The 11,795-nt window shown below is 39.2% G+C and overlaps 1 protein-coding gene across 1 annotated transcript; it reads left to right on the forward strand.

Annotated features, from left to right (window-relative positions):
* The first annotated feature begins 5,559 nt into the window (after positions 1-5,559).
* stc1 (stanniocalcin 1) lies at positions 5,560-10,436 on the forward strand. The gene is made up of 4 exons (XM_068605275.1): positions 5,560-5,822; positions 7,487-7,629; positions 7,771-7,982; positions 9,096-10,436. Exons 1-4 carry the CDS (start codon positions 5,645-5,647, stop codon positions 9,394-9,396), a joined length of 834 nt encoding a protein of 277 aa, XP_068461376.1. The 5' UTR covers positions 5,560-5,644; the 3' UTR covers positions 9,397-10,436.
* Positions 10,437-11,795: the final 1,359 nt, after the last annotated feature.

Consider the following 11,795-nt stretch of genomic DNA (forward strand, 5'->3'; position numbering starts at 1 on the left):
CACTAATTATCTCAAATCCAAGAGAGGAAAAATTGTATTTGATGTCATTTATTGGAGTATTACAAAATCAGCATGTCTTGTAAAAATGCATGACAACACTGTACTGCAACTTGCATGGATCACTTTATAAAATTGTATGTTTCCTCAAATGTTCTCGGGGTAACAACGTATCTAAAGGTGTCAATCACCTTTGATTGCAGTTGGATCTAGCGAAAGCAAATGACTACGTTCATTTTTTTGTGTATTATATTGAAAATGCTGTTGCTGCAAACACACCTATGTACAGACGATATAACAGACAAAATGGCAGGTGTTTCGAACAGAAAATACCAAAGTGCCATTGCATGATAAGGAGCAATGAAGCTGTGACTGGAACGGTGTCGTGATACACAGAGCTCTGTGAATGGCTCTGCTCTTTGGGAAATAGTGTGTGTCTGATAAAATAATGCATTTCAAATGTATCTTCAAGAGCATAGTTCAAGCAAGTCGACAATACTTTCCACGAGCTCACTTCAAAAGCATTCCCATTAAACATGTTTCCAATCCAAATTTAGCCGCTTGCAACACAAATGTGGAGCCGAACACACAAAACAAGCACACACAATAACAAAGCCGCACTTTTTTTGTTTTGGGGCTTGAAAGAGGTGACAGAGTCCTTCTTCAGAAAGTCTTGACTGAGCTGTAACAAACACCGGACTTTCAACCAAGAGGCCACTGCTCGCGTCCCATGTGAAACCACAACCCAGTCTCACAGCTGTTCATGAAATAATCACTAAATTATATCTATTGATTTGTGTCAATAGACATCAATTTTGTATGATGATGAGCCATGGATGAACTCTGGTAAATAAAACTCAACCTGGATTGAGATTGAGACTAAAATACTACTCCATGAAGCTGCATTAAATGAACCAATCAGATTTGGTGCAATCTTTATAAATCAAACCAAGTGTCTATACGTAACATGCTTTAACATTAATATAGAGTTTTTGTATTCATTATTTAAGATCTGAGAGTACTGTAAACACTTCAAATCGATTTGAACTGAGGTTTTCAAACCAGCAGTACTGAAGACAGTAGTTGGTGTAAGGTTTTGTTTTTAAAAACAATTATATTGTATACAATACAATGAAATCCTAAAGTACTCATCCACATTCCTTTATCTTTGTTGTTGAAACATAATGATAATATTTTTTCGACGTGTTCTTGATTTTTATTCTTCGTAGAGCAGTGACATACATAATTCATCTGTAGTCACATCTCACACCAGTGCCTCGAGAATGTGAAAACATTTGTAGCAATTTACATTTTCTCGTGAAATGTTTGGTCCTGATGTTTCAAGAAGCAGGTTAGCAGTGTTTTCATTCCAGCCTCCAGAGGTATATCCTTGCTATAGTACTGGTGGTGGATACACGTTCAGGAATGCAGATCCCCTGAGTTTTTGCATTATGTTCAAGTCATGCAGACATCTGTTTGAGGAAAAAAAACATCCATTGTATAAAACCAAAGAAGGAATGAATTTAACAGTCTTAAGAAAATAAGTATGCGTATTATGTCGGTCTACATTATGCTTTTTTTTTTTCAAAGATTTGCGAATTCCACAGGCCACAACTAAATTAGAGCGGCATCTGTTAATTCTAGCCTTTCTGAGTGGTGAATACCATTTAGTAAATGGGTTTAGCTCTTCAGTGTGCCTACTGAAACCAAATCACAGTTTGGTTTCTCCACTTCGGGTTGTTGATAGACTTTGCTCGAACAATAAAGATTAGAACTGTGGTTTCAATAAAATTAGACAGGACCATTTGATTTATGGAAGCAGTTTTAAAAGGTTTCGAACAGTTTCTCCTGGGATCCTCTTAAATGGATGTGTATTTATTCTAAATCTTTTTTTTTTTAGACTAAAAGTGACGCTGTCTGTCTTTTACCATTGGGGGACTCTCGATTCCCTGACAGCCCTGCTGGGTGTTGGACAAATCCTGGTTCTTTCTGTCATTACAGTGCAGCGCTGCTGCCAACAGCTAACCTCCTTTTCAAAATATTTCCCCAAAAATTAAGTGCTATTCCCATGTGAGGAAAGACAAGCATCTGCAGCCAGAAAGCAAAACACATTATAAAAAACAGACACAGAAGATTCTGCATCTTTTCCACTTCTCAAAAATGCCGAAACAATGTTAATGTTTCCCCTCCAGTACACTTAAAACTGAGTGTTTCAAGGTGTTGCTTTGCAATGACAGCTCATGCAAGTCAGCAACATCTGACAAAAGTCCCTCTTGTGGACACAGGTAGGCTAGCACTTTCCTTCAGGGGACATCTTGAGAGTGCTTTTAAAGCACCCTTAAAAATAAACTTGTTAAAAAAAGTTGCAAAGTGCAGACAATATTTGTGATTAATATGCGTGTGCTTAATAAAAGACACACTTCTCATTAATTACATTCATTTCAAATCTCCCACTCATGATGAGCAATCTCGTGATCGTATAATTAGGAGGGAGTAACTGTCAGGCAAACAGCAATAAGCGAAGGGTAAAATTAAACAATGCAAAGTTATCTCTAATCGGGGAGTCCGTTCATCCACCTCAATGTAAATAAATGCAAAACTCTCATGCTGCATTTGTCCTTTCAGTGAACCCTCAATCTCCATGCCAGTGTTGTCTGTTATATTCCTGAAAACAAGGTGAATCACCTTATTCTACCTGACAAAGGAATTCATTATCCTTTCCCCTAGAGGACATAGAAGTGGTCTTCTCAAATGTGTTTGTGGTATGGCTACGCTCCAAAAAGGAAGAGTCTGCAGTGATGTGTAAACAAGGACGAGACCGACTTTGAAACTCATGAATAAACTCTCAACCCCTGTCTTCAGTTTCAGTGGAGACACACCGAACCCCTCCTCCCAGCTTGAGCTAAAAAGCATAGGGAAGCAATAAATGCAAGAGCAGCAACATATTCATGGCAAGCATGAGTATCAGCTCAACATCTGATTCATATCTTACATTGTTCAGATCGCTGTTTTCGTCAGCTCTTCTTTTCTTTCTTTTTTTGGAGTGCTGACATAACCAATAAGCAAGCAGGCTGGTCTTTGACATACTGTTCTCTACAGCTAATCGACTGGGAGGCGAACCAGTCATCACTCTTGAAAGTCCTTTACTGTAACAGAAAGAGATGTTGAAGGTAAGTCATTGACAGTCCACATGTCTAATGCGCTGCTTATACACTGTGGGGACTTAGAATTGATGGTGGTTCATTGTGACAGTAGATAATAGCCCATTCATTAAGCAGTTACGTTCACATTATCTTTCCATCACAAAGAATATTGTTGCAGCTCGCAGGGGCCCATATTTGGTTTCACCAGAAGAGATAAATATCACAAATCATCTACTAATGGGGGGGATTTATTCTTGGCATTTACACAAATGAACTGTATCTGATGGCGAGAGGACAAGCACGACTTGAATCACTTTTGGGACATTAGTCCGTTCACCATTTTTTTTCTTCTTTTTACTCCACATTCTTATGATCAGGACAAATCAGTTTTCTAGTGTCTGAATCTGTCTGTTTTAGTTGAGCGCTACACTGGGTGAAGAGGCGTGAGGCCTCCATGATTAATGATAGCTTGGAGTCCCACACATCATCCTCTGTATGCCGGCACGTGCAGCTGCAAGTTATTGGACTCTGAGCCAACATTTCACAGTCTTGAGAAGAGGAGAGTTGAGAATTAGGACGACAACACAGGTAGTTTATCTCCATTTTAAGTAGATTCCCTTGAGTTAAAGCAGTGGTTCTCAAACTGTGGGGCGTGACCCTCTAGTGGGGTGCGGAGGTATTACAGGTTTTTTTTTTTATAACTTTATTTGCATTGTTTTAACAAAGTGTTTGCACATGTAATTACTTTTTGTCGGATTAAGCAATCTGGTTCACCTGAAAGGGATTTCAATTTTCTTTAATCTATTAATTAAAAGAGCACGGATGCAGGAGGCTCAAGAAGTTGGACCATTTTGTTCCAATGTTATTGGCGCAGTGGGGCCCTAACATTTTTCTTTCTCCAGAGTGGGACATGACAGAAAAAGAACCATTGAGTTAAAGCAACAACGACAGCATCATTCTGCACTGTTCAGGAAAATGCCAGAGTGATAAAAATACAAAGACATGTCATTTGAATATTATGGGTTGATATTTGGACAAAGGCGTTTAAGTCTGGCAAAGTGCATGCCCCATTTGCCTAAAATACAGGTTGGTTAGATACACTCTGGTCTGTTAGGAGATGTGGAGGTGGACTTTGCATTCTTTTTACGTTAGGGACTGTAGACAAATGATTTGGTTTGGGTAAAAGTGTGTTATTAATATTTTCTTTAGACTCTTTAGAACAAAATGTACCGCTTCTCAGCAATAACTAATTAACTAACTATTCTTTCTGGAATAATAATTTTCACAACCGATACCAATTTGCACATTAGAAAAAAACGTGAACGACATTTGGAACGACACATTTGAAAACCACGAACAGTTACATGTGACAGGTTTAAGTATTACTTATAGAATCAGATACTTATTGCAATGCTCAATCTTCCATCTGACTATATTATTTACACATCTTATTTCATGTTCTCCACTTTGCACTTCATTTATACACCGAACTAATACACCGGGTTATTAACGTTTCATGTTGAACTTTATACAATACATTTGATTAAAAACTGTATACGGTACTTTTTTGATATTTTGTTGTACTTGCTGTCTGTAGTAAATATACACATACACAGAGTGGATAAAGGTAATAATTAAGGTATAGTACAAAAAAAGGACTATTTAACAAAGCTCACATTTATGTACAATACCTAACTTTAAATTTGATATTTTATTCCAAAACAAATTTCAATAAATATCATAAGGGTAGACAAAAATCGACAAACAAAACTAAAACTAAAAATCCCGCCCCACAATAATTTTGTTCAGATCCTTTCCCATTATTTATGGGAGTATTGTCTCATGTAAACTGTCAAAACAGAAGGATTACATCCCTTTTTAATATAGACAATCAGCAAAAAAAAAAAATTCTATAGAATAGTAGTTTTTTGCTGATAAAACATTTGTAGACAAATGTTTTTTTTGCGTAAGACAACTCAATCCACAAACCACTGTTTCCCATAACTGTGGATGTAATACTGCATGCGAGTCAAGAGTCACCTCATAATCAGCGTTTAAAGCAATTACAGATGATTGAGAATAAAAGAGCAACTTGCAGCCTGTTACATACATGAGCAAGGTGATTTATTAATGTCTATCGGGTAACTTCTAAAATAAAATAACAAAAGTACATGTTGTCCTGAAGGCTTATTATAAGAACTAATGGCCACATTCTCCGTGTTGACCTGGGAGAGGTACAGTGTGTACAGTTATTATATCAATTAGTAGTGGAGGGACCAGGACCACGGTCTTCAATACAGCGTTCTGATTGGTCCAAACGCAGAACTCGTAATGTTCAGCGCTCCCTTATAAACCCATGCAGACTTGACATCGGCGCTATCTGTCATGCAAGTCAAAAGGATAGTGAGGAAGTCCAGTGTAAAGATATTGCTGGCAGCTTACTTGTAATAACCTACATTGATTGTGTTTTCGGCGTTGCAGAATCTTTTTGGAGCGTTATTCTTATGAATTACACACAAAGCAGGAGGCGTCTCTTTACATTTAGTTGTATTATCTGTGAGAGGACGATGCCTTTGAGGACGGGACTTTTTCTCCTGATGGTGCTGAATGCATCTGCATATGAATTGGATCAAAACGAGTCTTATTCGCCCAGGAGAACACGCTTTTCTGCCAATAGCCCTTGTAAGTAACACGCTGCTTCCATCTGCATATCTCAGAGTGCACTGCTTGCTTTTTTTTTACACACCATTTCTACAACGCACATGCTTACCTTTGCTCGTTTACTCTGTGGAGATATTTTTCTCATATATGTTTGGCCTATGCAGTCTTTTCTGTCTAAACGAGCGCGTTGAGTCATGAAGGCTGCGGGATTAGCGCTGTGGTTTTTGCCGGTGTCCTGCCGGCAACAGATGAGCATGGAGCTTGGTGCTGACACCTGAGAGTGCAGGCTGTGTCATGCTGTCTCTTTCTCGTGGCTTGAGCTGCTGCATACGTCCCACTATTTAGTAGTATAGTGGACTTGGGGGTGCTTTCAGTGCGTAAAACAGAAGGCTTCACACGAAGCCTTCCTCAAATCAGAAACAGATTGTCTTTTATACACTGCTTGTCACTGACGATGTGTCTTTTGGATAAATTAATCCAACCCCATTAGTTCACATATCTTATTCATAAAAAAGGAAGAAATGACTGATTTGTATCCGCATCAATGAATGGCACTGTGAATGGTGAATCTGCAGGCTTCATTCAAATGTTGACTTTTCCTTTTTAACAGTAAAAGGTGGAGCCCAGTGATAATTGGCTGTGGGTGACAGGGATGCTGAGTACCTTCTGCAGGAACTGCTTTATCATCGTAAGATTTGCAGCTCATCCTGTATTTTGAGAGCAATCTCTTGTCCCCGAAGGCAGGCAGATTTGATCTGACCGTGCAGGTCAACATGGGGCTCCAGATTCTAAGTCTGCCAAGTAGGCTTCAGCTCCAAGATGACATTTCTTAATGGTTATTACAAAGAATTTGAGTAAAGCTCCATGCTGGCCGTCTCAGCGGGTTCTTGCATGGAGAAAAAGGAAAGCCAACTATCTGGATACACTGATTTACAGATTATGTTTCATAGCTCATTCTTGGTGTAAAATCACAAGTCGTTTGCATGGACTAAGCTGTGATCCTTATGGCCGTATGGACATGGGTTGAATGATGTTGCAGGGTAGCTGTTTCATAAAGACCAGGGATCAGGGTTACTTGTGGGTTAATGAGCCTAATGACTTATCCAGTCGTGTGACCCGCATGAAATGAATATAGCTGCATTTTCTGAACATGTATTTTATAACGAGGTTCATAGGAGCATTTCTGAAATGTAATTGGACATACTAAATTATATTACAGTGGTTTGGAGTAAGAGTCCTCAAATTCTGTTTGACAATTACAGCAATTGGAGACAGAGTAACTGTGTGTATGTCTGTGTGTGCCAGTGGTACAAGGGTATGTTTGTGTGTGTCTACAGGCACGCCAACAATTTTTAGTAAACTCGTTGGTATTTCTGGTGCTGTTCATCCAAGCCCTGCTGAAAAGAACCAAACAGTGGAATATAAATCCCTGCCAAGAGAAAACTACAGTCATGCCAAATAGTGTCTGAGTTGTAAGGTGTCCAATCTCCAGTCAAGTCACAATTTGCCCCAAGTGACTGTATGTCTTTTGTGAATCACCAAAGTATGAAGATTTGCTTTTGTTCGCCAAATATTTTAGCTGAAACCCTGGCAACCCTTGAGTAATGAGCTCAGTGACTGTGCAGTCATTCCCAGTGAACCCACTCTTGGCTACCCCGCTGATGGTTCATTCTCTGTGCCCACAGCAGATGTGGCACGCTGTCTCAACAGTGCCCTCCAAGTTGGCTGCGGGGCCTTCGCCTGCCTGGAAAACTCAACTTGTGACACAGATGGCATGCATGACATCTGCAAGTCCTTCCTTTACAGTGCTGCTAAATTTGACACTCAGGTATACACTTTATTTTATTTCACAAAGACTCCAAACAGTATGCCATCCTCTTTATTGCTACCATGCACATGAGCTTGTGTAGGATTACATGGGTGTAACTGTCAGGGCAAGAATGTGTAAAGCACTGCTGTGTTTTTACAGGGTAAAGCATTTGTGAAGGAGAGCCTTAAGTGCATTGCCAATGGCATCACCTCGAAGGTATTCCCCACCATCCGTCGCTGCTCCACCTTCCAAAGAATGATATCTGAAGTCCAAGAGGAGTGTTACAGCAAGCTGGATATCTGCACTATTGCCCGATCAAATCCAGATGCTATTGGCGAAGTGGCACAGCTACCAAGTCACTTCCCCAATAGGTGAGCTCTTCTTCTACTAAACAACAAAATGATGTTGCAATCTGGTGACCAAGGACACATTGTTCTGGGCTTGCTAAGGGCATGTTAGAGTTTGAAGCTTATGCTGTTCAGCAGGCTCTTTCGCTACAGAGTATATATGAAAACAAGGGCATATTTACTAGTAATCACTAAATATAGCTGCTAGTTTCAAGTGAATGTGACATATATTTGAATCTTCCTATACCACAAATACATGGCTGGCATGTTGCTAATTCCACATTTGCCCCTAATTTATGCAGCATAACAGATGGCAACATTTTTATTGATTTCCATGTTTTGGTTGGCATCTGATTCAAACATTATTTCGACAAGAAAAAGAAACATGAATATCAAGTTTGGATATTTTTTGTTGCTGTCATACATGTGGGATTGCAGTTTGGGAGTGGATATAACAGGGTTACAGGAAAAACAAGGATGTCCTTTTTCCGGAGTTACTATTATTTTCCTAAATGAGTAATATTTTATCATTTTGGAGTGTAATTACTGGCCGTGGCCGAACAAATATTCAGAACAAAATCTATCGGAGTAAAACAGCGTGGCCCCGCCCACTACGGTTCCTTCAATTCCGTTACACTGGAACGAGCCGACGGTTTATGAGACTGAAGAGAGCTGATGGGAGTTAAATCCAATTCTATATAGAAATATATTTAGAGTTGAAATCTATTCTATTTAGAATTTAATCCAATTCTAGTAAATATATCATCATGTACAGTTAAAAAATAAACAATAAATAGAGTAAAATATACTCTGAATTATTATCTCTGAGGAGTAGATTTTACTCTATTCAGACTGGGACCAAATGTTATATTTCTTCGTACATTTTTTCTCAATTTGAGTAAAATTGACTTTGACAAATTGATTGTGTAGGAGGGTGAAGCTCAAGGCTTAGTAGAGACCCATATGGATGACATCAGACTATAGAGCACATGAGCAAATACAGAGAAATACTTTTAAACAGATATGTGCATGTTGCAGGTACCACAGGAATGTCTTGTTGTCATGCTGTACATTTTGTCCCCTTTGTCTTGGAGCTCTTAAACAAACGCTCTGTGATGCTTTGTTTTGTTGTCCTAGGTTTTATGGTAAGCTGCTCCAGAGCCTGATGGACTGTGATGAGGACACAGTGGACCGCGTTAGGACCAGCATGGTGTCGCGGCTGGGCCCAGAGATGACCATGCTTATTCAGCTGCTGCAGAACAAGCCCTGCCCATCCACTGCTGTGGCTGCAGCTGCTGCCATCCCAACTGGAGTGGAGGGCCGTGGGAGCTGGCGCTGGTCCATGGGTCCCCATATGTACAAGATCCAGCCTAATCTGCGAAACAGAGACTCCGCCAGTCATTTTGGCAAAAAGCGCTCTGCCAGCGACAGCTCCTAACTTCCACTAAGATTCAGAAACTCCACTCACTCCACAAAACATCACGAAAGCTCCTCTATTCCCTAGTGGTGATATCATCCTAAGTCCGCTGGACTGGAAGTTACAGAAATATGCACCTCTAGGGAATGCCGGAACGCACATAGAGTTGATATCAGAGTTTGGTTGTTGTTATATTGTATATCCTACACTTTAGGCTTGAGAGAACCCCTCTTCCATCAAGTTCACTCACAGTTAGTGTTGAACATGTGGCTGTTGCATCTGTGCGACATTCGCTCCTCTTCACCTCCTCCAACAGAGATGAATCCTTAAGATGTCTTTTGATGCCAAGCAAAAAAAAGAAAAGAAAAAAACAGCCATAGTGGTGCACTATAGAGCCTCTAGAGCACAAGTATGTGCTTTAAAAGATTACGCAATCTCATAATCTCAGCATTTTATCATGAATATAAATCAGTAGTTGGATTATTATTAGTTCATTGATGGGAATGGGATATTAGTGGTAGATGTATCTAATATTGCAGCAATGAGACCAGTCAAATTGTGAGCATGAAATGCGAAAATGAGTTTCATATATATTTTCTGACTAACATAACAGTTAAATGTACTGTATACTAAGTTATCTGAGACAGCCATAGCTTGCCCTCTGAAAGAGTGAGGTCTGTAGAGGTTTCACGATAACCTTTGAGTAACCTTAAACTGACCAAAAAACTTCAAACTGCCCTAAATGCTATTCATGAAATACCAAAATAGTGTATAGCTAATAGCACTTATAGTTGTTGTTTTTCTCTGATGGCAGGTGTAGCCACTGTCATGTGTTTCAAATCATCATCCAGCACATAAGGATTGTCCCGGTCGTGGCCAAGTCTAAATATAAGAAAACGTTAATTTTGCATATCTTGTATACAGACACTTGTAATACATATGACTGTTGAGCTCTACATAATATGTGGGACCGTGTTTAGTGGAATCTGTATCTATGTTCTTAACTGAGCTGAGGCAGTCGTGTATGTGCAGTAGCTGATTAGCACGTTCACCGATGAGAAGGAGAGCAGCCATCTTCTTGCACTGAAGAGCATCACTCTCTGAGGTGAATAACATGACATACACACTGGCTTCCAGTGTCAAGTTTGAGAATGACTATTTAAAACAAAAAGCCTTGTTGGAATGATATTTATTTTCCTACTATATTATTTAATTGCATTATTGTAGTTTTTAATTAGTTTACAGATTTAAAAAGCAGTTCAGTCATAGCTCCTATTTGAACTTGATGCCTCTATGCCAAAAAAAAGAAGTGAGCTGACACTCTGGTGACTGAATGGGACCCATGTCATGACTCTGTGCTGGCCATAGGGGAACAAGGTTGGTCATTCAAGTCAGGTGATCTACTTTATGGGTGTTACAAGGGACCACAACAAAACAATAGCTTCATTTTGACACACTTTCTGGTTTCTGGTCACTGCAGCTGCTAGATGGGTCGTTCAGTGTTGGGGTATTGTGCACATTGTCGATGACTGACCATATAATCAAAGTAAAACAAACACCAGCATCAAGTTTTTGTATTGTTCTGCACTAGTTTGCAGTGCTTATCTTCGCACAGTCTAAGGAGGCTACATAGTTGAATCTAATTAGTAACAAGTGTAATTGATTCTCTTAATCTCTTGCATTTTATTCCTGTTATTATTTATTTTGTATATTATTTTTGTTAATGTGTCAGCTCTGATACTAGGAAAAATGGGAGAGAAAGATATCATGGGAGTTCATACTGCAGTATCCCTATCTACTTTAGCCTGAAGTCGCAAAATCTTTTTTAAAGCCCCTGAAAAATCTGCTGATCTATTGAATCAGGGTTGTGTGTGTGTGGATTGAAAAGATTTAAACGACAGTGGCCTGACAACAACAGCAAACACTCTCACAACTCATCATAGTTTAATTAAAAGTATGTGATGTCACTCTTTTCTACCTGAGCTCCCGTATGTCAAACCATATGAGCAAAGACAGAAATCTCTCCTCTGAAGTATCAAAACTGTTATAACTGAAAAATTGTTTGTCCGTCTCGGACAGGGCAATCAGTAGATCTCTATGTTCTGTAATGGCAAAGAGAAACATTATTACTAAACTAACTTACTTAAAGTTGGTTTATATAGGATGTTGAATGCACAAGGTTTACTTTCAGCTATTGCATGTTTTACTAAGACTGCAGAGGAATTTAGCTGCAGACAGAGTGAGAAAGTAACCAATGTGTGTGAAGATATTTACAGGCCGCTGCTACTAACTTAGTTCACACTCTTTCTGTAACATGTTGGTGGTACATTGTAAGGGTTCAGTTAAAAGAACACTCAGTAGATAAGAATCACATACTAGTTTGTATTTATGAAGGGGCCTTGTAACTATACATCAAAATA

Source organism: Clinocottus analis, unplaced genomic scaffold, assembly GCF_023055335.1.
Source record: "Clinocottus analis isolate CAN_PGR_092001 unplaced genomic scaffold, fCliAna1.0.p SCAF_7, whole genome shotgun sequence".
In the NCBI taxonomy this organism is placed as follows: domain Eukaryota; kingdom Metazoa; phylum Chordata; class Actinopteri; order Perciformes; family Cottidae; genus Clinocottus; species Clinocottus analis.

Bases quoted from the DNA above. Each gene is read 5' to 3' on its own strand.
- stc1 (XM_068605275.1), top strand. From the start codon at position 5,645: ATGAATTACACACAAAGCAGGAGGCGTCTCTTTACATTTAGTTGTATT. The intron at 5,823-7,486 runs GTAAGTAACACG...CTGTGCCCACAG, and splicing joins CTTTTCTGCCAATAGCCCTT to CAGATGTGGCACGCTGTCTC. The intron at 7,983-9,095 runs GTGAGCTCTTCT...TTGTTGTCCTAG, and splicing joins CCAAGTCACTTCCCCAATAG to GTTTTATGGTAAGCTGCTCC.